We start from the raw sequence: 25,727 nt of genomic DNA on the forward strand, positions 1-25,727 counted from the left end.
TAGACCAGTCTTCCCGATTTCATATCTACTATGTCATGCAATACTTAAACTGTTCCTACATGCACTGGCACTAGAATTAGATTCAGTATGTTTCTAGTATGCATGGAAAAATAAAAAGATAAAGAACCTTCTGTTCCTTCAGCATGCAAATGGTGCTTTCTGAAGACAAACTATCAGATATTGGTGTAGGACACTGAAGCACTTATGAATTTCTGAATTAAGAATATGAAAAATAGGTCATTTTATGGCTATTGCAAAAGACAGTTTGGATGCACTATTCAAGTGGCCCCTGCCTAACCATTCATCCTTCCTCTCCATATTGTTGAAAATGCAGTGGCTATGCTAGCCTTCATTCTGAAAAGAGCCAAATATATATTTTAAACTTGGGCCCTCTGCACTGGTTTCCTTCTGCCTGGAATGCCTTTTCTTAGATCTTTGTATGGTTGGGCTCTTCTAGTTATTCATGCCTCAGCTTAAAAGTCACTTCCTGGGGAGAGTTATGGTTACCAAGACGGTGTCATAAGTCATTCCTGACTCCTCTCCCAGTCAGAAGAAAAAAACTTAACATCTATTCAAGAAGACAGCACCGAGAGAATTCTAGAGCACAGGAGTGAGGCTGAAACACCCTCTGCACCTCAGAGACAAAGAGAGACTACATGAGAAGGTAAGAGAAGCAGCTACATGTTGACCGCATTGCCCCTCCCACAGGCTAGCACAGCAACACGCAGAGAAGTCTCCCCTGAGCCTCCTGAGCCTCCAGTGGGAAAAGAGAATGCAGGGAGGACAAAGAGCCTCCCTTAATATTGTGAGTCACTTTGTGGGAGCCCCTACTCTGATCTCACACCATGACAACTGCAGGGAAATCTATGGGACTCAATCACCGGGAATCTCAATGTGATGGAGAATGGGGGAGGGGCTTGCACCAACCAGCACAGGAGTCTTGAAAGACTGAGTTCGTTTCTGCAGTGCCAAAGTGTTAATCTCAACCAGCAGCTCTGCTCATCTGCAGAACCAAGTCAGTGGTGCCATCTGACCAGGTATTTGGTGGGGTACAGATCTGCCTCATTCAGGCCCTTAAACAAAGAGATGTACAGGCCCTAGAGCTTGGTTTGCCAACTTACAGGCAAGGTGCTGAGTCACAGCTCCATCCACTGTGAGGAGTGCCTTCCAGCTCCATCTGACCGTAAGGGCTGGTAACAACTTCTGGAAGCTCCAGTGGCACTCCAGCTGAGAGGCAGGCAAGCAGAGCTGATTTCCCCCATGGCAAAGGCAGTACTAGGCATGAAGGGTTCCTGTGTGCTAAGCACAGGCAGGGGGATTAATTCATACCAAGGCTGAGGGTAGCTCCTAGCCCATCCCAACTGGAGAAACCATTTGGGAAACTGAAAGTAGCCTGGAGTGTCCCCTCCCACCCACACGGAGGCAAGGGGGCTGAGACATACCAGCCCCTCTGCTGTGGAGTCAGTATTCTGGCCCCATCTGACAAGAAGAGCTGGTGAAAACACTTGAAAGCTGTGCAGTTCACTGGCACTCAAACCAAGAGGAAGGTGGACAGAAGTGATAGTTTGCATAGCAAAGCCAGAGGACCTGTTCCACTAGGGAACTTGGGGTGAAGGTCAGCTTGAGTTAAGACAACAAACAGCTTTACAGGTTTTAGAGCTGCTTCTTCCACTGCACCCAGGCAGGAAATCTAATTCATAGCTCCACTCATTGCTGAATACAGTCTTTAGCCTGTCCAACAAAAGCACATGGGAAACTTCCTAGCCCATTCAATAGTCTTACATACAATGTAGCCCATTCAATAGCCTTACATACAGTAGCACTTGAACAGAGAGCATGATCTGTGGCAGAGCAAAACTAGTGGCCTCACCTGAACAGGGAATTCAGTATATACTCAGGCATGATACAGGCCCCAAAGCTGTACAGCCCCTGGACCCTGGCCTGCTGCCCTGCCAGGGCAGGAAAGCTCATTCACAGTCCCATCTCCTACTGAATATAGAACCCAACCTCAAACATCTAGCAAGCCTGATGAGAACCCATGCCACCTTGGAGCCCATCCTACAGACTCACTTGGGTAGGAAACAAACCCAGCAGTCCTATCCAACTGTTCTTAGCCCCCATCCCCAACCTCAGAGCTGAAACAGTTGCCTTGCCCCAAAATAGATCATAATAGCAGGACCCACCTGCCTAAAGACACTACCAGCAGACACACCCAGAATCCAAACTGAGCTGACTGGTGAAAAACTGACTGCCAAAGCAAACTTGTAAAGTCTGGGGAATGAGCCCTGTTACTCAAATGTGCAAATCCCAACACAAGGAATCAAGGATTATAAAAACTCAGGTAAATATGACACCACCAAAGGAAACTAAGACAGCTCCAATAACTGAATCTAAAGAAATGGAGATCTATGAACTGTCAGACAATGAAATCAAAATAATTCTCTTAAGGAAGTTTCATGACCTGTAAGAAAGCACAGATAGACAACTAAATGAAATTATGAAAATAATGCATGAACAAAATGAGCAGTTTGATTAAAACAACAAAACCCCCAGAAATCCTAGAGTTGAAAAATACAATCACTGAAGAATTCAATCATTTCAAAAGTAGACTTGACCATTCAGAAGAGTCAGTGTCCTGAAAAATAGGACTGGAAATTACCCAGTCAGAAAAACAAAAAGAAAAAAAATGAAAAAGAATGAAGAAAGCCTACAGGAATTATGGGACACAATGAAAAGAAACAATATTCACATTATGGGAATTCCAGAAGAAGAGAAAGAGGAAGTGACAGAAAATATATTTAAAGCAATAATGGCTGAAAATTCCTGAACCTGGGGAGAGAAATGGACATCCAGATCCATGAATTCCAAAGGATCCCAAATAGATTGAACCTGAATAGGGCTATACCAAGACACATTATAACTAAATTTTTGCAAGTCTAGGACAAAGAATTTTCAAAGCAGCAGAGAAAAGAGAGAAGTTACATACAAGAAAACCCCTGTAAGACTATCGTAAGATTTCTCAACAGTCTTTTCATGCCAGGAGGGAATGGAATGACATATTAAAAATACTGAAAGAAAATAACTCTCAACCAGGAATTCTATACCCAGCAAAGGTGTCCTTCAGAAATGAATAAGGGATAAAGACTTTCTTGAATAAACAAAAGCTGAGGGAGTACATTGCCACCAGACCTTGCTTATAAGAAATGCTTAAGGGAGTTCTTTGAGAAGAAGTAAAAGAATGCTAATTAACATGATACAAAAAAAAAGAGTAAATTTTACTGGTAATGGTAAATATAGAGTCATAGTTAAATTCTGCAATGTGGTAAAAATGGTGCATAACTCACAACTCTAGTTTAAAAGTTTAAAAAAGAATGTTACAAAAATAACCATAAACAATAATCTGTCTTCAGACAATTAAAAAACATGTAAATTATAAGAGAAATAACCTAAAATGTGAGGGAGAGAAGAAGTATATGAATTCTATTAAGGTTAAGTTTTTGTAAGTTTAAAATTAGTTGTTATAAGTTTAAGATGTTTAATGTAAGCCTCATGGTAACCACAAGGAAAAATACTGTAGTAACTACACAAAAGAACAGGATAAAAAACCTAAAGCACACTGATACCAAAACACAAAAAAAGACACAAGGATAAGAAACAAGGAACAACAGATCTACAAAACAACCAGAAAACAGTAGTCTTTACCCATCAATAATAAAATGGAAACAGTAGTCTTTACCCATCAATAATTACTTTAAATGTAAACAGATTACATTCTTCAGTCAAAAGAGAGTGGCTGAATGGATAAAAACACAAGATCCAACAATATGCTGCCTACAAGAGATTCAATTTAGCTTTGAAGGCACACATAGACTGAGTGTGAAGAGATGCAAAAAGACATTTCAATCAAATGGTAACCAAAAAAAACCTCAGAGGCAGCTATACTCATATCAGACAAAATAGACTTCAAACTACAAATGATAAAAAGAGAAAAAGAAGGTCATTATATAATGATAAAGGAGTCAATACATCAAGAAGACAAACTGATTGTAAATATTTATTTGCCCAACATCTGAGCACCTAAAAATATAAAGCAAAAACTAACAGAGCTAAAAGGAGAAATAAACAAGACAATAATAGTTGGAGACTTTAATACTCCACTCTAAACAATGTAAAGATCATTCAGACAGAGAATCAGTAAGAAAACAGTGGATTTGAACAGCATTATAGATCAAATGAACCTAACAGACACATGCAGCACAGTCTATCCAAGAAAAGTAGAATACACATACTTCTCAAGTGCACATGGAACATTTTCTAGGATAGATCATATGTTAGCCCACAAAACAAGTCTTAGCAAATTCAGGAAGACTGAAATCACAACAAATATCTTCTCTGAGCATAATAGCATCAAACTAGAAATAATAAAAAGAGGATAACTGGAAAATTCATGAACACATGGAAATTAAACAACACTCTGCTGAAAAACCACTGGATCAAAGAAGAAATTGAAGAGTACGCTAAAAAGTTTCTCAAGACACATGAAAATGGAAACACAACATATCAGAACTTATGGGATGCAGCAAAAGCACTTCTACGAGGGAAAGACATAGCAATAAAAACCTACATTAAGAAGCAAGAAAGATCCCAAATAAATAACCTAACTACATGCCTTAAGGAACTAGAAAAAAAGAATAAACTGAGCCCAATGTTAAAAGAAGAAAGGAAATAATAAACATCGGAGCAGACATAAATGAAATAGAGAACGGAAAAACAATAGAAAAGATTAACCAAACTAAGAGTTGGTTCTTTGAAAAGTTAAACAAAATTGCAAACCCTTGGCTGGACTAAGCAAGGAAAAAAAAGAAAAGACCTAAATCAATAATATTATAAATGAAAAAGAAAACATTACAATTGATATCACAGAACTTCAAAGAAGAATAAGAGCCTACAATGAACAATGATATGCAAACAAACTGTACAACCTAGAAGAAATGGAAATAGTTTTAGAAACACACAACTCATCAAGACCAAATCAGGAAGAAATAGAAAATCTGACTAATTTAAGTAGACTAATTACTAGTAAGGAGATTTAATCAGTAACAAAAAATCTCCTAATGAAGAAAAGTGCAGGACCAAATGGCTTAACTGGCTAATTTCACCAAACATTTAAAGAAGAATTAACACCAATCCTTCTCAAACTCTTCCAAAAAAATCAAAGAGGATTTTTTGGGAGGGAACATTTTGAAACTCATTTTAAGAGGCCAGCATTATCCTGATACCAAAACCAGAAAAGTACACTACCAAAAATGCAAACTATAGGCTCATATTCCCTATGAATGTAGATGCAGATATTCTCAATAAAATATCAGCAAACTGAATTCAACAGCACATTAAGAGGATCATTCACCATGATTAAATGGGTTCTATCCCTGGGATGCAAGAATAGGGCAACATATGCAATGTTGATGAATCACATTGATTGAACAGAGGAAGAATCATGATCATCTCAACAGATGCAAAAATCATTCAACAAAATCCAACATCCATTTGGATGATAAAAGCACTTAACAACTCAGGCACAGAAGGAACATATCCCAACATAATAAAGGCCATATATGACAAATCTATGGGTAACATCATACTCAAGTGATGAAAGGTTGAACCTTTTTCCTCTAAGATCAGGAAAAAGAAAAGGGTGCCCACTCTCGTAGCTTCTATTCAACACAGTACTGGAAGTCCTACTAAAACACTGAAGCAAGAAAAAGAAATAAAAGGTATAAGAATTAAAAAGAAAGAAGTAAAATTTATCTCTATTTGCAGATGAAATGATTTTATGTATAGGAAATCTTAAAACTCAACAACAAAAAAAACTGTTAGGTCACTGAATTCAGTAAAGTTGCAAGATACAAAATAAATGTACAAAAATCACTATCATTTCTATACATTAACAAAAATTTTTGTTAAAGAATATAAAGAAATTGATCCATTTATAATAGCATCAAAGACAATAAAATACTTAGGAATAAATTTAACTAAGGAGGTAAAAGATGATTGTGCTGAAACTACAAGACATTGATGAAAGAAACTGTAAAAGACACAAATTAATAGAAAGGTATCCCATATTTATGGACTGAAATTAATATTTTTAAAATGTCAATACTACTGAAAGCCATCTACAGATTCAATGAAATCTTTATCAAGATTCCAATGGCATTATTTTTACAGAAGTAGAAAAAAGTCAAAATTTATGTGGAACCACAAAAGACCCTAAATAGGCAAGGAAATCCTGAGAAAGAGCAAAGCAGGAGGTATCACACTTCCTGATTTCAAGCTATAATCTAAGACTACTAATAGTATGGTACTGGCATTAACAAAAAAGACAAGCCAATGGAACAGAGTCTGGAGGCCAGAAATAAACCCAAGCATAACAGTCAACTAATATTTGACAAGGGAGCAAAGAATACTTGATGAAGAAAAGTCTCTCTGTGGTGCTGGGATAACTGGATATTCACATGTAAAAGAATGAAACTGTACCCATATCTTACACCTTTCACAAAAATTAACTTGAAAGGGATTAAAGACTTAAATGTAAGACTTGAATCCATGAAACTCCTAGAAGAAAACGTAGGAACAAAGTTCCTTGACATGGGTTTTGGTAATAATTTTTTTTGGATATGACACCTAAAGCATAAGCAACAAAATAAAAAATAAACAAGTTGGACTACATCAAACTAAAAAGCTTCCGCACAATGAAAGAAACCATCATCAAAGTGAAAAGACAACCTGTGATAGGAGAAAAACTATTTGCAAACTAGATATCTGATAAGGGATTAATATCCAAAACATATAAAGAACTCAAACAACTCAACAGCAAAAAAACAAATAACAATTAAAAATGGGCAAGGGACATAAACAGACATTCCTCCAAAAGAGATATATGAAAGCACAAAAGGTACATGAAGAGACATTCCACAACACCAGTCATTAGGAACTGCAAATTAAAACCACCATAGAATATCACCTCACACTTGTTAGGATGGTCATTATCAAAAAGACAAGCAATAACAAATGCCAGCGAGGATATGGAGAAAAGCAAACCCCCCTGCACTGTTGTTGGTGGGATTGTAAATTGTGGAATACAGTGCAGAAGATCCTCAAAAAATTAAAAATAGAACAACCACATGTCCAGCAATTCCACTTCTGGGAATACACTCAAAGATAACAAAAACACTATCTCAAAAATATATCTGCACCCTCATGTTCAGAACAGCATTATTTCCAATGGCCAAGATATGGAAACAACCTAAGTGTCCACAGACAATGAATGGACAAAAAAGTTGCACATACATATATTGGGGTGGCGAAAAAGTTCATTTGGGTTTTTCTGTAAGATGTTACAGAAAAACCCAAACAAACCTTTTTGCCAGCCCAATTCAATGGACTATTATTCAGCCATAAGAAACGAGGAAATCCTACCATTTGCAACAACACAGATGGACCTTGAAGGCATTCTGCTAAGTGAACAAGTCAGACAGAGAAAGACAAATAATGTATGATCTCACTTTTATATGTGGAATTTTTAAAAACTCATAGAAAAAGAGACCAGACCTGTGGTTACCAGAGATGGTGGTGGCACGGGTGGGGGGGAGTGTTCTGGAGGAAGAGGGGGAATTGCAGGAAGGTGGTCAAAAGGTACAAACTTCAGTTATAAGATAAGTAAGTACTAGGGATGTGATGTACAATGTAATGGCTTCAGCTATCACTGCTGTGTGACACACAGGAAAGTTGTTAAGAGAGTAGATCGTTAAGAGTTCTCATCACAAGGAGAAAAAATTGTTTTCCTTTATTCTTTCCTTTTTTCTTTTTTTGTATCTATATGAGAAGGTGAATGTTAGCTAAACCTATTGTGGTAATCATGTCACAACAGATGTAAATCATACCATCCTGCTATATGCCTTACACTTATACAATGATGTATGTCAATTATTTCTCAGTAACACTAGGAAAAAAATCACTTCCTCATGGGTCTTCTTAGGCACTACTCAGCAGCTGCTGTATGATGAGGCCTCAGGACAGTGCTGCTATCTACCTTTTTTACTTGACTGCATTATTATCCCTCTGTTTTACTCAATGGTACTCTTAAATCTGAATTTTTTATTTAATTTAATCTTAAATTATCTTTTGAAACTTGGGGAGCTATATAAACACTGAGTACTTCTCTCACCTGATTTAGTTAAATTAACTAAAATTCTTCCCATATCTTCATAAAATTACTTCTCATCTCTCCATAAAATGCAAGACCCTACACACATTACACAATACATTGGCTTTACAGAAGTTTAAGTTGTAAGCGGGCTTCCCTGGTGGTGCAGTGGTTGAGAATCTGCCTGCTAATGCAGGAGACACGGGTTCGAGCCCTGGCCTGGGAAGATCCCACATGCCGCGGAGCAACTAGGCCCGTGAGCCACAACTACTGAGCCTGCACGTCTGGAGCCTGTGCTCCGCAACAAGAGAGGGCACGATAGTGAGAGGCCCGCGCACTGTGATGAAGAGTGGTCCCCGCTCGCCGCAACTAGAGAAAACTCTCGCACAGAAATGAAGACACAACACAGCAAAAATAAATAAATAAAATAAACTCCTACCCCCAACATCTTTTAAAAAAAAAAATAAATAAAAATAAAAATAAAAATAAAAATAGAGTATTGAATATAACATCATTTGACTGTAATTTTACAAGTTAAATATATTAATTGTTCCCAAAACATTTAATTAATAGTCTGTCCTCTGACACTGATCTGTGATGCAAACTCTGCCTGCCATACACCAAGATATTAAAAATAATTCTGTATTCTTGTCCTTTGATCTGTGCAACTGTGTCCCTGCCCAAACCAAACAATCATAATTAATACAACTTTGTATAACTTGGTAGCTATCCTTCTTCTCCTAATCTGTTGTTTTACTAAATTGCCACACTTACTCTTACATTAGCATTTTAGAATTTAGTAGGCCATGTTCTCTGACAGACCCTGTTAGGATTTTATCTGAATTTGTACTAACATACAAAAAACAAGAAATTGATATCAGGCTATCTGAAGCATGGAACTGAATGGCTGCTGGAAATGGAAAAGAAGTGAGAATTACAGACTATATAATAACACATAGGTTACTTACTATATAATCATATTAAGTCCATTTGACTTTTGAATTATGAATGGTCTATTTTTTTTTAAGTTAGCTGTTTTAAAAACGAAGAGATTTATAGATGAATTTTGGAATAACTAATTTTTAAAAGTAGTCTTCCTGTTCATGGTCACGGAATAACTCAATTTTCTTCTAGTTTTCTTATATGCCTTCAATAATTTTATCAATTTCTCCATAAAAATTTCAGTTGGTATTTATAAATGCTATCATTTTTATTACATTTTGTGCTTGGTTATTTCTGGCATAAAACAATCTTTTCAATTTTTTATGCTGTATTGAACTTGTACTGAGCAATCTAAACTGAGCTCTTTATTAGTTCAATTAGTTTCTTTCCCTTTAAAAATCTTATATCTCTTGTTGAATGTTTATGTTTTAGAACATTGACTCCAAAGACAAAGTTCTTGACATAAAAGAGAATGTGTTTTAATTTTACCATTAAATATAAAGTTTCAGATAGGGTTTTGATTTATAACATTTACTTTTTTCTTCTATTCTTAGTTTAATACAGTTTCTATTCTGGAAAGGTACCACATTTTACCAAATGTTTTTCTGCATCTAATGAAATGATCATATTGGTTTTTCCTTTAGTCTGTTAACAGATGACATTCACTGATAGACTTTTTCCCTTTAAGCATTCTGGTGAAATTATTTCTCCATAAAAGAAAATCCAAATGGCTAATAACATATGAAACCCATTCAGCTCCACCAGTAATCAGTGAAATTCACATAAAAAAGTAATGTTGTGCCATTTTTCATCTCTCAATTTGGTAAAAATATCTAAAATCTGACAACATTCAGTGATGGCAGGGATGTGGGAAAAATGGTTCTCACATATATGATTGGTGAAGCATAAAAATAATCTCTACCCCATTTTGGTTCAGTGCCCAAGGAACATGACTGGGCAGTAGATAATGAAATAGAAAGATGTTCTCTTCTCTTGTCTACAAAGCAATTTAATATATTTTCTAGTCATCTAAAAATGAACTCATAAGGTTTTCTAAAGTTATATCCATATCCAGGTTTAGCACTATCTGCTGAAAAAAAAATTTTTTTTAAAAGAATCATTACTCTTTCCAGGATAATGATGTAGAGGTAATTTCCATTTAATTATTGGGATAATGAATAGTGAGAGTTGACTCTTGATTAAAATCTGAAGGAAGTGATTTTAAACTAGGGGCATTGTTTCTATTATGTTTAATCATTGGTTGCCTGAGATTGTTTACACTGTTTTCCTTCTTATAATATACAAGTTAGGTTAAGTTGATACCAAGGTAATTTTTTTTAACATTTTTTGTTCATCTTCAGAAAAGAAAACAAATGAGTGTTTTCAATTTACTGTGTTTATAGCTTTAAAATTATATTCCTTTGGAATTTTGCTTGAACTAATCCTTATTTCTTGGTAATGGTTAATATAAGAATGAGAAACTTCTGAATCCAAGATCAACCAACCTTGATTTGTTCCATCTCAAAATGATTATTACAGCACTTAGAAACTTAACTTGGATTCCTAATGATGAGAAAATACAATTGGCAGCATTTAGCAAAGTCACTGAAAGAACATGGGCATGCATTCATTCCCTGTGCTCTACTAAGCTGATTTCAATGGCTAGGTTGCAAAATTTTGTTTTATTATCCAACTCCTTTTTTGGCTCATACTTATATTTTTAACCAACTCAATTAATTTTCTGAGCCTTAATGCCCTTAATTTATCCTAACTTGTGCTGAGTTCAAGCCTAAACCAGGGCAAAACGACTACTACAAAAAATTATGTGTCTTTTCCCCACATATGTTATATCTATTCTTTTCATCATTCCTCTCCCACTAAGACATAAATATATTTATTTCATTCTTCTCCTTGAATAGCTCTGTATACAGATTGATTCATTCCATCCATCTGTTTTTCCTTAGTATCTCACTGTGTGAATTCCCTGTTCTGACATTTTACTTCAGATAATTTTTAAAATTACTGATACCTTTGGCATTCAAAATTTGATCAGTAAAGGGTTTACCAAAAAAAAAAAAATCTTCTTTCATTGCCCCCTTCTCAAAGAACATAGCTAATTAAATAGTGACTGAAGAAATGAAGATGAGTTCTAAATAGCAATGCAAGGTGCAGAACTGTTTCAAATTGATACTGTTGTTAACCCAAAAATCCATTCATTTTTGTCCTTTATCTAAGAAAACTGTCTTTACATAAAAAGTATCACAAAGAGAAAAATAGGATTAAATGTGAAATGGTGTTTGAATAATATAAAAGTACACCTGTAATCATCTGCACAACCAAATTTACTCTTCTCCTTGGATAAAAAAGAGTGCATTTACATTCAGGCAGTCTTAAATTAGCTATTTCACACAACATTTTGAATGCAGACATGTATCTTATGAAATTTCTATTGGTATTATTCATTGAAAAATCAACTCAAGTAGGAATATTCCAAAATTCCCTTTGTTAAGGATAATTGAAACATTTAAAGGTTCTACATATTGTCGAAGCACTGGGGATCATTCTTGACTTACATTCTGTAATGAATAATTTAAATTTTTGAGTCAAAGTTTCTAACATCCTCAGAAGTCTGTATTTTTCAAATTTACAAATAACTGAGGACTTATTTTCTACATAAAAGAAGGAAACATTTCAAAAAATCAAAAACAGATTGTGTACAATACCACTGTACTGTTTAATCATTCATTCATTCATTTAAAAATAGTCTCAGGGATCAATTATGTGCTAGGCACTGCAGGGAATAAAAACAGAAGTAAAACATGATCCTTTTCCTCTTGGAGCACATAACTAATTGGGGGGGATGGGGACACATGTACATAAATAACCACAGTATAAGACAGAAAATGGGCATGTTCTAAGGGAGTAATAAAGGATTATTGGGGATGGAGAGGAGAGAGAAGACAGAGAAGAGAGAAGAGAGATTAATATTATGACTGGGGAAGTATTGCAGGGGTTTGGGGAAAATTTAGTGATATAGAAGCATTTGAACTGGGCTTTGGAAGAGTTAGAATTTCTCCAGTGAATACTAGGTGGAATAAAGCAGAAGGGTATTTCAGAAAAAGGAAATAGCTGATTAAATATATAAACAATAATAACAGATAAACAAGAAATCTAGCTTAAAAATATAGCTGTCAAGTACTCAATAAATATTGATTGAATAAGACAATCCTTGGAGAAAAAAAAGAAGGTGGCTATTAACTATTTTTCACAGCTACACTGTGAATCCAACAAAGCACGTTGGCCAGGAGTCTGGCTCAGTCCCAGTCTTCTTGAGGCTAGAGAAAAATTGTAGCTGACAGCCTTCCCCTGGCTCTCTCACCTACCCGCTAATAAAGGTTTCCCCATCCCTTCCACAAGGCATGTCAGTGGAGTTTAAAATAGCCTCAGAACACTTCCTGCTCTATTCTAATTGTGCTTTCATTCCATTTGACTTAGACCAATTGGAATGTTGAGGGAAAACCCCATGAGGCATCAAGCATGTGAGATAATGTGTCAGTCCCTCAAAAATGTTTGTGCATTCTCCTATGTGTAACCATCATTGTTCCCTATCCATGAGAGAGCAGAACATGTGGGGAAAACAGCTCCCAGCACACTGCTGTTTCTTCTTTTTTAAAAATAGGTCTGTCACCTCCATGAAGTACTTCCTTGCTCAACTATTGCAACAATTTGTCACAAATCTATTCACTAGCCAACACAAGGAAGATTATGTATTCCAAACATTTTGTTTGTAAGTTACAGTTCTACAGCCACCTAACAAGGTTGCTATTTGACCCATGATTTCCCTGAATTAAGTACCTGGCATACTATAGGTGCTCAATAAACACTGTAATTTATACTGTATTTTATACCCCTTAAAAAATGTGCAATATTGTGTTCATGAGAAAATGTTCTCAGACTTCTCTTCTTCCCCATGAGGACATATTGTTCCCCTTCTTTTTGGCCCCCAGGGAAGAGGAATTATTCACTAAACTACTAGGATGGTTCATACCGCTTGAGTAAGAAGTTTCAGCACAGTTGAGGTAAGAGTTTGAATAGGGGCGAAGATGAATCTTTAGGAAGCAGCAAAGGTAAGGAGTTCTACAAGGTCCTTAATTTCCAGTCAACAGCATTAATCCTAGGAAGAGCTCAGCTGATTCCACAGTCTCTTTGGAAACTAGAGAGAATCATAGCCAACAGCCTTTCCCTGGGGCTTTCTCATTGACATGCTGATAAAAGTTCCCCCATTCTTCACATAAGGCAAGTGGAAGCTACAATACCTCCATAATATTTTCTGTTCTTTTCTAACTGTGCTTTCATTCTATTTGACTTAGCCCAAATGCAATGTTGATGGAAAACCTACTTTCATTGGGAAGATGTTCTTCATATCTTAGCATCCTCAAAAGGCTTTACTTGACTACCATAGCTAATACCACCCCTGCTACCAGTCACTTTCTATCCCATTTTTCTATTTTGTTTTCCCTTAGTACTTATTACTATCTGAAGTAGCCTTATCCATCCGTCATTCAATTGAACAGTCTACCATGTGTCTCCTTGTCCTGTTTCATAGGTAGAGCCTCTATTCCTAGAACAGTACCTGGCTCATGGATGACTCTCAAATATTTTTGAGTGAAAAATGGACAGATGAATGACTGTTTTGCCTCAGCTTCCAAAGCTTCAAACAATTACATCACCCTCCCCAAACCTTCAACCTGCTAATTAAGAGTGGTTGGGATGCAACTGGTTCCTATAATTGCTTCTACTTCCACCCCTCTGAATTTATTTACATCTTGGCTTCTTTGAGAATACACCTGAATTGCTGTGTGTTTCCTGTTTTTGTCCATCATTTTGCAAATTCTTAACGATCAGTGGATTCCTTATATTGAGCACAAGCACAAAAATATTTATCTTTTAAAAAGACAATATGTTTTTTCAGTAAATAATTGGTAACAAAATTATGAATATTCCTACAGAGCTCTAAATTATTCATTCTAAAGCATTTTGACTAAGGTGTAATATGAAACATACCACTTTAACATTTTCATCATCTAATGATGAGTTAATAATCAGGAAACACGAAATGTAAATTTAAAAGATTAAAATCACAATTCTAATTTTAAAGCAAAATATCAATTACTAAGTTCTGCATTAAGTGCACAGTTTAAGTAAAATAAGAGAATAGCTCTCAAATGTGAAACTGTACACTTTACTGTACATGAAATCTGTTGGGCTCATCAAGAGTTAGGTATATGAAAACAACTAACAGAGGCTTGTATCAACTTTTTAAAAAATATATTAAGATTTTATTTCATCTATTTAAAATCAGTAACGTACATGAATGCATCATAATTATAATCTTTTATAGCTTTATTTTATATATTGCCACAATAAAGCCAGAAGCACAGATGATATATTTTACAGGCATTGTAATGTATTATTAAAAGTCATTTAGGATGTATATTCACCTATTTTTCCACACCTTACAGCCAACCTGTATATTCACTGTACTTAAAACATTCAATTGTCTTTCATAAACCATCTCTTAAACCCAATCTTCATGGGATTTTAAAAATAATCTATATCTACTAGAGGAATTTAATAGAATTTAGACTTACTAGCTTTAAAAATTTCTAATATTTTTCTTAATAACAGAGTCATTCTTGCAAAGTAAGAAAAGAAAAAAAAAGGTTGTGCGTGTGTGTATGGGTGTATAAAATGCCATTTTCACTGGAAGGGTCAACAGCAAGGAGCCCTGTTTATGAGCCATATTAACACCAAACAGAGAGCTTAGCAATGTCTGTTTCTAAAAATAAACCCTGAGTGTCTCATGTTGTCATCATCAACCAGAGTCTTCTGTGCTCTGTGACAGAAAGCATCAAGGCTGCCTCGCTGCCTTTCCATAAGCATTATACATCACTATCCGAAGGCCTCCCCCTTCTGTCAGAGTGGCAGTGATAAAAAGAATTCTGCAATCACCCTAAGCACACATTTAAACATTATTGCCCCTTAAGCAGACAGTTATCATGTTGTTTTGGCAGCAGGAAGGAATCTGTGGTTTCACTTGAATGTTATTCTTCTTTATTTAAACTACTAGAAATAACCCAAAAATGACAGAATGCTCTTTCTATAAATAATCATTCCAGTGTAGAGTTATATTAGGAGGTAACTCAGATGGCATGATAACGCCTAACAAGCTAATCTTAGACCTGCAATGCCATAAGATAGAAATACGGAGCTAAGAATAACTGACCCAAAGGAGTCAGCCTGCTAAAGAGAGCCACAGACATGTGGGCATTTGCAGATTTTAATGCATTTAATGATCTTCTGAAAGCTTCTTTCCCTTAGGAAGGCAATAAATTATGTTGGTCATTAACATGACAATCAATAATGCTTTTACAATGTATTGATTCATAAAGATGGCTTGAGATTCTCAGAGCAAATAGAATTATAAAAATCAGTTGATGGAAACCAAAGAGTTGGGTCTTGAATAACTGGATTAGCATATAATTGGTGAATTTTATGCATAAGCCACCTATAGAACATACAATATTCATCCAAAGAAAGAAAATTTAACTCAAGATAAAGAAAAATGTAATATCAAATTGGACACTTCCATCCAATTTTCACCCAAAATTGGACCCAAATTGGACCAATATATATTCAAAATAGGCAGAATCTAAATTTTGTTAAGATCATTCTTTGGCTCAAAAATTTGACATTGCATGTTGAAAGCAAGACTTGAGTGGAGACGCAAACTTTATTAACCTCTCCTTGCCCCTATTTCTAGGTAAAGACCAGGGTGGGTATAATTCAAATACTTTGGTTGAAAGAAACTGAGCCCCACAGTGCTAACATTTGAAAAACAAACTTTCTCCAGCTAAAATACATTAATAATCGTGTTCTTTTGAAGTGGTATAAACCTTACCTTTATGCTTTGTGAGATGTTACTGTGAGCAATGGCAAACTGCATGGGGAATACTGGTTCTGTCCACAGTGTCTGCTCATTACTCCATGTATTATCAATCTCATGGAATTCTGGAGGTTGCCTTAAGTTGGTCTCAGCTCGGAATCTTGTTAACTTACTCCAATTTAAATACCAAGCTCTGGAACTGTGAAGTAAGGCTGTTCCAGAAAGCCTTTCAACAGATTTGCTTATGTGGGCTGTAAACATCCCAGGACTAAGAAGTGTACCTAGATGTTTGTCTATAAGTACAGTTGACTCCACATTTTTAGCACAAAACAGATGTGAAAAACTTTATCCTATGCTAAATATTTTTCTCTTTGAGAAAAAGTGGCAGGGACATGAAACAAGCACAAGTTCATACCTGACCCTGCCAGCTCCTAGCCATGATGACCATCCGTAAGTTCACTGAAACTATGTCCTCATCTGCACAATATGCTACAACTATTGTATACCTCTTCAAGCTGTGGAGAGTATTAAATGATAAAACAATGCCTGGTACAGAAAAAGCTTTGAAACATTAGCTCATTATATCAATAATAAGAATGACAATGATTTTAAAAAAAAGAAGTGAGAATATATAGGTCCAATCACTGACCTCCTAAACTGAGACTAAACAACTGGATCAGAGGGGAATGTGGCAGAAAAACCATAAAAATGTTATCTAATACTGATAATTGTTGTTTCTAATCTAAAATGAGTAGTTCCTGATATAAAATCACAGACTCAAAATACATACTTGAATTCTATTTGAAAGCAGACTCAAAAAACATCACCACAAATAAAACTTAAAATCGAGTTCAATTCACCAACAGCTTTTCTAGTTCATCCTATGTGGGGTTCCCTGAAAACTTTCTGGGTAAACATGTTTCTACTAAAGCAAGAACTCCCAGGCCACAATGTAATTTAATGGAAATTCAGTGAAATTTTCCCAGGTTTCTTTTCTTGCTTGCTTTTAATTTCAAATTTTGAAAAAACTACATGACATTCTCATATTTTAACCGAGTTTGGAAATGTCGTGCCTTAGCCACCCACCAAAACTTACCTCGAATAATTGAAAATGACATCCACATGGCTACAATTGTGTCAATACTGCATATAAATTACGAATTGAACATCTCAAACACAAGTGGTAGATCATGAGGGGAAGAAGCAAAAAAGTGAAGTTCTGGGGTATTTCCAACCTTATCAACATGCAAAGAGTTTAATCATAAGTAAATGACTAGTTACACTCTGTGGTTTGGTAAATTTCCTTCTTCCTTAAATGTAGCTTTCATTGGATTTAATTACTGGGTATTTTTAAAACACCATATATAAAAGGCCCATCACTATTGAAAATTTAACATGGAAATAATGAATAGAACTGATATTTTTATAAAACATAAGAATGACTTAGTTTTGTATTTATGGAGCACCTAAACAAAATGTTCTCTGATAACACTTAAAAGTATACACGTCGTTTAGTACTGTAAAAATATTTGTTTAAATTAAATTTGTTTTGTGCAACTGACTTGGTGGAAGAAGAATAGAACTAGTGGGAACAAGGTATTTTCTTGTCCTTTCATATCCCAACTGTCAATCCCCCAAGATTACAAAAGGGAAAACTGTCCGTTGTAAGGGCATTTCGCCTCTCAAGCTAATAACCACTAGAACCTCAACTTCCTTTGAAGAATGGGATAGACCATGGCATTGACACACTGTTTTGAAGCACATGCCAAAATATCTTTGAATTTCATCTAAAGAAGGCTTGTTTTAAAGTCATTTTCATGGGCTTTTATTCCAATTAAATTGTTTTCAAAGTATTCCAATTCAGGAAAAAAAAATGTTAAAATGTAGTTACCATTCCAGATTGTTAAAATTGTTCATTACTCTGAAAATGTAATAACTATAACAACATACTGGCAAAGAAACTGCATTCTGAATATTTTAAAGAAAACCCTCCTTAATATACCAAAAAGTTTACATATTATGACATAAATTTCTGTTAATGTTTTCTGTATCCCTCAAAGCCAACAAGAAATGAATATTTTACTCAAATTTCTAATAAATGCTTGTAATGCACCAGTTCACAGTGTTGATTTTCCTCCTTTCTAAAAAAATGACTTGCAACCTAGAGGCATCCAGTCTTCTTCCACAACTAATTTCTATTCAATACTATTAAAAAATTTTATTGGTGTTTAAATGGATGCATATCTTCATGAAAATGAAGTAACACAATTCAATTGAAAGAGAAATTACATAGCCCACTTCCTTCACTTATTTGTATTTTGAGAAATTACAAACTAAAGAAAATTACAAAGAAGAAAAGTCCAACTACCAACAAACACTGTAGCAAATACTGTGGTGCCTAGCCAACATCTATTCTGCCCACCCTTTCTTCTTCCTTATAGAAACTAGATTATTAGCTGTCGCCTCCACCCTCCCTGGCTCAGTCATGGTCCTAAGGAGCTATCATAGGGGTCTCATTCTTCTTTTCAATGACTTGCTAATATATGGGCAGGTGATGCTCTTTTGGTCAATGAGTTATGAAGGAAAACCTGCTAGAGAAATTTTGGGTAAAAAACTTCCTTAAGAAAACATCCAAGAAAGCAAACTTTTCTCATCTATGTCTCTGGAATTTACCATGCATGTAGACAACGTCTGGAACTGCTACAATCAATTTGAGACTATTGGAGGAAACAGACTTAGGACGATACAAACTCTCAGGCCAGCAGAGAAGAACAGTTTGAAGAACCTGTTGATACTACTGACGCCCCTGGTGCTGCCTGAGTACCATGCTATTTCACTAAATGATTAAATTCCCTTGTCATTGTTACTTCGAATACGATTTTCTGTTACTCGCGATGGGAGACAACCTAGCTTATATACCTACTACTTACAGTTAATCACTGTTAGTATTTTGGCATAGTAGCTTCATGTGTGGGTGTGTAAGAAACACTTTAGAAAATATATGCATATTATAAAAATTCACACACAAGGCAAAAACTCATGACAATGGAAACCAAAGCTCCCCTCCGACCACCTCCACACACAGTTTTTCCTGATTTCCTTCTACTTATATATGAATTATTCTGGGAGATTGATAAATAAAATATACTCTTATAAAATGAGATCATATCACCAAAGTTATTTTTATTTAATAAACATTAAATTTAAATGAATTTAATAATGAAAAACTGTAACTGAAGGGACTATAAACATACTAAATGCTTCCTTCCTATATGAGGTACTATTTCCAAAAAGATATCTCTAAGATTAAATGAAGACACTACTAAAAAGAAATCAGTATTTAGATCTTTTTTTTAACCACGTGTTTCTATTTTAAGCAGCAGGGAGTCTGTCCCTGCTCAGAAAGGAGATGATATTAGCACTTTCACACATCCTTGCATTTCACCTCTCCCCAGTGCCTCATATGGATGAGAGCTTTATGAATATTTTTTCATTGCCCTACTTCATAAAATTTGCTTTCTCTCCTACAAGCACAATCTCATAGTTGTTTAAAAAGGATTCAATTTTTGCCCCATTAACCTTACTATGCTTTCTCTACTTCCGACTGAATTTCATTTTTTGCTTTTGTTCCAAGCTCATTTTTTCATTGAGTGGGTTTCCCTGTCAAGCAGTCTAGGTCATGTTTGAGAATGTTGAACTTGCCTACCCATTTTCTCTATACTTTAATAACATCTGCCCTGGGTGGAACACTGTGTTGTACTTCTTTTTCAGCTTCAGAGATTTTTCTTCATTATCTTCTGGCACTGAGTGCTGGATAAGTTTGATAAAGCTTCTAGAGTTTCACACATTCTCTTCCTCCCCCCTCTCCCTCACTGTAGATCTTTGCCTTACCTGCCTGAACCCCTGAGGAATTATTTATCATTTGAAATTCAATAGCCCAGTTAGGCTATGTCTCTGTGATGAGCACTTGCAGCAAATTTTCCTAAAAGACGGGAGTTCTTTCAATCTGCAGACTTCTTTTTCTTTTTTCCTTTTCACTGAAATAATCTTTCTTCATTTTTACAAAGTGATCTTCTATTGCAACGTTTTGGAATATCAACTTCAAGGACATAAATAATCTTTTTGTTACACTGTCTTTGTCTTTCTTACTACTGACTTCTCTCCAATTGCTTTAATCCATTTTCCTTTTTCATCCCTCTGTCTCCAGCCTTTCCTCTTTGTTGGTAAAGATTGTCACTGGTGCCTATTGTTCCCCGCTATTTCTAATGGGTATTTCTCTTCTATAATCATCATGTTTTCATTCTAAATTTGTTTCCCTAGACCTAAAATATCCTTTTCATCCCATTCTACTGTTTTATCAATATCATCTCATCTCCGAGCTCTTATTTTATGGAATTTATTTTCCTATTTGTGGGGAGCAATTATTAGACAATTCCATGGATTCAGTGAAGGTGATTTTTTTTTTTTTCTTGGTGGGATCTATAAGATTAGTTGGGGAAGGGTATTTCATTGCAAAGAGCTATGGGTCATTTTCCCAATTTAGAGTGTTGCTCTGAAGTCTTCATTTCTCCAGAGACATAGTGTTTGTTCACCTTCCTCCATTTCACCAGTTTCTCTTCCAGAATCCTTTCTACTATTCCTCAGTTACAAGAAAAAACACCACCGCCACCAAAAGCTGAGGATATCCACTCAGTTTGCTTCTCTCCAGATACGGGAACGTTAGTGAGAATTTTCAGGAAGTTGTCCTCTTGTCAGTAAAATTCTAAGGAGGAACAGGATTCAGGCCCTGTTAAGTCTCTCTGTTCTGATCAAAGATCCCTGCCTCCCTTTTTCCCTTAACTACCAGTTTCTGAGATATGTTGCATTAGGTCATATCATTTTCTTCGCTCAGTCAGTGCTAAGTATTGTGTATGGTGTTGGGGGTGGGTTGCTGGCTTATACTATTTTAGGGTCACTTCATCATCTATCTGTGGTGAGACATTATGTCGTACATTTACAAATTTCTCATCTCCAAAATCAAAACTCACCACTTTAAATTCAGAATTTGGGCTTATTATATTCTTGTGAGGGGTTTTATTGAATTTTCTTACTTAAAGCACATAGCAACAATTATGCCACCTGTATCACCCACAGAAAAAGAAAATACTCATTCTTGTCCCCATCCTCAACGGGCCTACTTATATCTAGCTTTTTGATTGCTACGTATCAAATATTTCAATTGATAACAGCCTTGTAAGTGAAGATAACCTGAGTTAGAGAACAGCAAAAATAGTAATTATGGGGAATACCAGAAGTGATTCTTGACATGACAGGAGCATTTCACAGACTTACATTTTCATAATTAGATTCTGCTTTCCAAGTAGACATAAATGACTACTGAATCTAAAATGTTCCTTTTCCCTCGACAATACACACCACGGAGATAAAAGGATTCTGAAAGGGTAAAGAAACATTTTCCTCAAAAGAAATTCAGAATTTAGATTTAAATGTTTTTCTTTTGTACCCAAAAATAAGAATGCATAGTGAAAACACGACTTTTCCTTATTGTAAATGTATTTTACACTGATGCTGTACAAACTCTAGGAAATTCTTTCATAATAATCATTCCAATATTGTCTGGAAAGCTCTGCTGTCCAACGCATTAAGCAACATGCCTGGCAACAGAACACCCCGAATTCTGCCAGCTACTGCTGAGTGACCTGAGTCAATGTTTGCACATGCTTCAGCTTCTGCCAGTTATCACTTATATTGGCCCACACAGGCCACAAAAGTGGAGACCGACCTGGCAAAATGTGTCACTCGTACCAAATTCCGAGATTCAATATTATAAAGCTTTTTATTAAAAAGATATTAACAGACTACATTGTAGAACCTAATTCTACTTTAGATGTCTAGCCTGGCTGGGTCAGTATTAGGAAAAAAATGGAACCATATAAAACACTTGCAATTTAATAGTATATAAAGAGCTCTGAAGAAAAAAGTCATCTAGCTTAATGCATAGTATCCAACACAACTAGAAAAACAAATGGGAACTCTAAAGCAACGACTAACAACAGAACAAAGCTTTTTAAACAATTAATCTCAAGAAATCTGCTGTTGGGATCTCACTGTCCAATTACATATTCTGCAGCTTCTTTGCCTTTGACTATTAAGAAGACATTGCACAGAAAATACACACATACCCATGCTACTCTGATTTAAAGTCACCATTTACCCAAGGAAAGAATTTAATTCTTATCAGAGCAGGGAAACAAAACAAAAAGCTGATTTATAAGATAACTAAAAAAAATTTATCAAAACTAAAATTCATTCCCCCATGTGACATGCAATCTAGCTCATCTGGCTCATTCAGCAAGATAGACCTTGGTATTGAAGAGCCAGAAACCCAGGTTCATTCATTAAAAATAGCAATAATAACAGTGAGTGCACACATTAATGACATGTTACCTTTGAACTTCACAGAAATGTCAAGAGGTAAGCAGGAGGACATCATTATTCTTCAGTTTACAGGTGAGTAAACCAGTTCCACAACTGGTTAACAGCAGAGCTCTAGCTAGAACAGAGCTTTCCACTCCTCGAGCAGTGCCCCCTCCACCCTGCACTGCCACAATATATCTTTTTCTCTTTCAGATCCAAAGACTCCAACCATTTCTAAGCCTATCAATCATATCCCTACCACTGGTCCAAAAGCCAGCTGAACAAGATTTGTAGCTAAATGTGGACAAACACACCCCTAATTTAGCAATTAACTTAAAGGGCCAACCCTATTGATATGGGTCACCAGCATCCCATCACCTCCCCCTTCCCCTGTATCAGTGATACCCAAAGTTTGCTGCATATTAGAATTGCTCAGGATTTTTAAAATCCCAATGTCCAGGATGTTTCTAATACCGTTTAAATCAGAAACTCTAGGGGTGGACCCAGACATCGGTATTTTGTAAAATACTCCTGGTGACGGCACCTTTGAGAGCCACTGTCTCAGAAGTATACAATAAAAACTAGGGGAATTAAATTTAAGGGCATATAATAATATATTAAACAAAAGCAAATGTTACAGGACATGGTGGGAAGAATGCAAATGTTTTTATGTTTCAAATTTTAAAAATAAATAGAACTTGGAGTTTTTCCTTATTTATATCAGACAGGTTTGGGAGTTGTCAATTGACATCACTTTTCGTTTAACAGCTGGTGCTTAAATGTTGCTTCCTGTAAAACTGACAATAGCACAGACAGTCTCAAGTGCTTCCCTGCTTGAAAATACTGTTGCTTTGTATAAAAATCATTAAATGTCAGGAAAATGACAATCTCAACTGAAATTGGAGTAAATTTATGTATGATTATCAAAGACGCTGAGACAGTGAAGCTTGCAAACACCTGTAGCAAGGTTCAATGCCAGCAGACAGTATCTGCTTGAAAGGTACAGCTTTGTTTCTACCACGTGAAAGAAATAGGAAACTTGTAATACAGAGGTAAGGACTAAAAGGATAAAGTGTAATACTGAAAAGACATCTAAAATAGTAATTTTTATAGAGTTGGTGGATATTTAAAAAATAAAATGCTAAGTGACCGGTTCCGTCGGAGACATTCCGGTTGACCCCTCCGCAAGCTTTTGTCAACTTTACAGCCGCAAAGATAATAAACCATAATGAAATTCTGGTACGTTTGCTTTCCATAAGCAGGCACTACTAATTAATGTAAGTCCTGTTACTTAAGTGTAAACACACCAAATTACACAAAATTGATATTTTATTCTGATTCATTGAAAAACTGGGGTCAACAGAAGGACCTTAAAATCATCCTAAGTAACCAAGGTTTAAGAAAACTTGCTTCAAACATAGATTCAGGGATGAGAAGGTGTTCAATACTAAAACAGACATTATGCCTACCTGTGGAATATTTCTTCCCATTCTAGCTCTACCAAGTAGACGCTGCTTTATGCCGCATTCTTACCATGGAAATCTAGGTGGTGATCTATAATTACGATTACGTGCACATAGGAACACAGAAGATGTGAGGGAGAACTTTAAGCCAATTTAGATGGAAGAACTCAGAAGAGAAACAAAACAAAAAGTCCCCCAAGCTTTAGGAACTAGCTGTAGGGAATAAATATGAAAAGCAACAATTACAAGTATGTGCCATCGCCCGGAGAGCCTGCTCTTTTAACAAACAGAAATTGATAAAGTTGACAAGCTTCATCTTCCATCAGCACAGCTCCTTGAAGGCACAAGCACATACACGGGGAAACTAAAAATCGGAATCTGTTACTGTTATTCTTTAAAACGTTGCACCTGCATATAACACCTTTATATGTGTGTTATGCCCTCGCATCTGCCTGACAATGTAGACTCCCCAAATGTTTTGAAGAAAATTAAAATAACCATCTGCTAATAATAATTTTATTTCATCCTTAAGCAGTTTCATTTTGGGCTTAGGAGAAAAAGCCACAATTAAAACTACCTTCACAACTCCTGTAGCAAACACATTTCAGAAGGTAGGTCTATAAATAGATGTGCTTCTGTAGGCACACTGTAAATATAAAATCACCCGGCTAGAGGAGACTGCAATGTAAGCTGCAGCCCCGATATGAACTTACCTGATTATTTTAAAGTCCCATTAGAAAACCCTTACAATCAGTACTGATCTCCTTTTTCTAGTGGCATAGTCAGGCAAAACACCCCCAAGTACATTTTACTTATCTCAGTCCCATCCTTCATCAGAAGCTTAGAGATTTCATTCAGAAGCAGCCTGTCCCTGAGCAGACTGAATATTCACAGAAACAGTAATGGAAGGGATCTAAAACCCTCCTAGACGCCAAGAAAATAGCAACATCAACACCAAAAAGCAGCAAACCCTTAACAGAGGTGCTTTCCGGAGCTTCATTTCCCAAGTCAATCCCTTTTCACACGTAAAAGGTCTCAGTTATGAAAAAAGGGTCTTACCTGAGCTGATCATACTGTGCATTCTCTGCTGAGCCAAGAGCTGCTCTCGTCCAGCCACCCCATCTGAAGAAAAACACGAGTCAGTCTCGTAAATTGTCTGCAGCATATTCCAATCACTCTTACTTCAGCTACTGAAAGATTCATCGCTGCTCAGTGTACGGGCCCCAGGAGTTACCCTGGCTGGTCCTCCCTCCACCCCGAGGAAAAGAAGCAGAGGATCAGCTTCAACAATGGTTTCCTCTCTGTTAACACACACTTTTCAAAAGACCTGGACACTTTTCCCACGTTACCAACCTGTGTACAAAGCAGAAAGGACCGAGTGGATGCTAAGGCTCTCTGGAGTTTAGGCTACACCGGAAACTAAAAGCAGGTGGGAACTAGGAATGTGCTTCGGGGTTATTGCTTTGTCAAAATAAGTAGAAAAATATTAACTCTACCCACGAGAAAAAGAAACCAATTAAACCTGGCTTTTAGTTCCTCAGGCTGCTAGAGTTTCGTTGTGAGAACCGTCAGTCAGTCCTGCAAGTGGCTTCAGCCGGTGCCCTTCTCCTATCTGTTTGTGTGTGTCTCTTCCCCCTCTCTGGTCTCTCTCAGCTCAAGTTGGCTAAAGCTAGTGATAATGCATTTGCATATGAATCAACAACAGCATGGCCCACAGGCACAGAAATAGAACAATGGTCGGCCTGAGCCAAAAATA

At 36.2% G+C, this 25,727-nt stretch overlaps 1 protein-coding gene across 9 annotated transcripts in view; it reads right to left on the reverse strand.

The window, feature by feature from the left end:
• The window catches only part of HDAC9 (histone deacetylase 9), a 1,064,374-nt gene that overhangs the window by 549,710 nt on the left and 488,937 nt on the right, over positions 1 to 25,727 (reverse strand). For 7 of the 9 annotated variants that reach the window (XM_079931742.1, XM_079931741.1, XM_079931736.1 and 4 more), the window contains one exon: positions 25,031 to 25,093. In XM_079931742.1, coding sequence (XP_079787868.1) covers positions 25,031 to 25,093 — 63 coding nt within the window. Of the gene's footprint in view, positions 1 to 25,030; positions 25,094 to 25,324; positions 25,721 to 25,727 lie in introns of those variants that run through there. The other 2 variants (XM_079931739.1, XM_079931737.1) reach the window with 2 other exon arrangements.

This window comes from Stenella coeruleoalba (assembly GCF_951394435.1).
Source record: "Stenella coeruleoalba genome assembly, chromosome: 9".
In the NCBI taxonomy this organism is placed as follows: domain Eukaryota; kingdom Metazoa; phylum Chordata; class Mammalia; order Artiodactyla; family Delphinidae; genus Stenella; species Stenella coeruleoalba.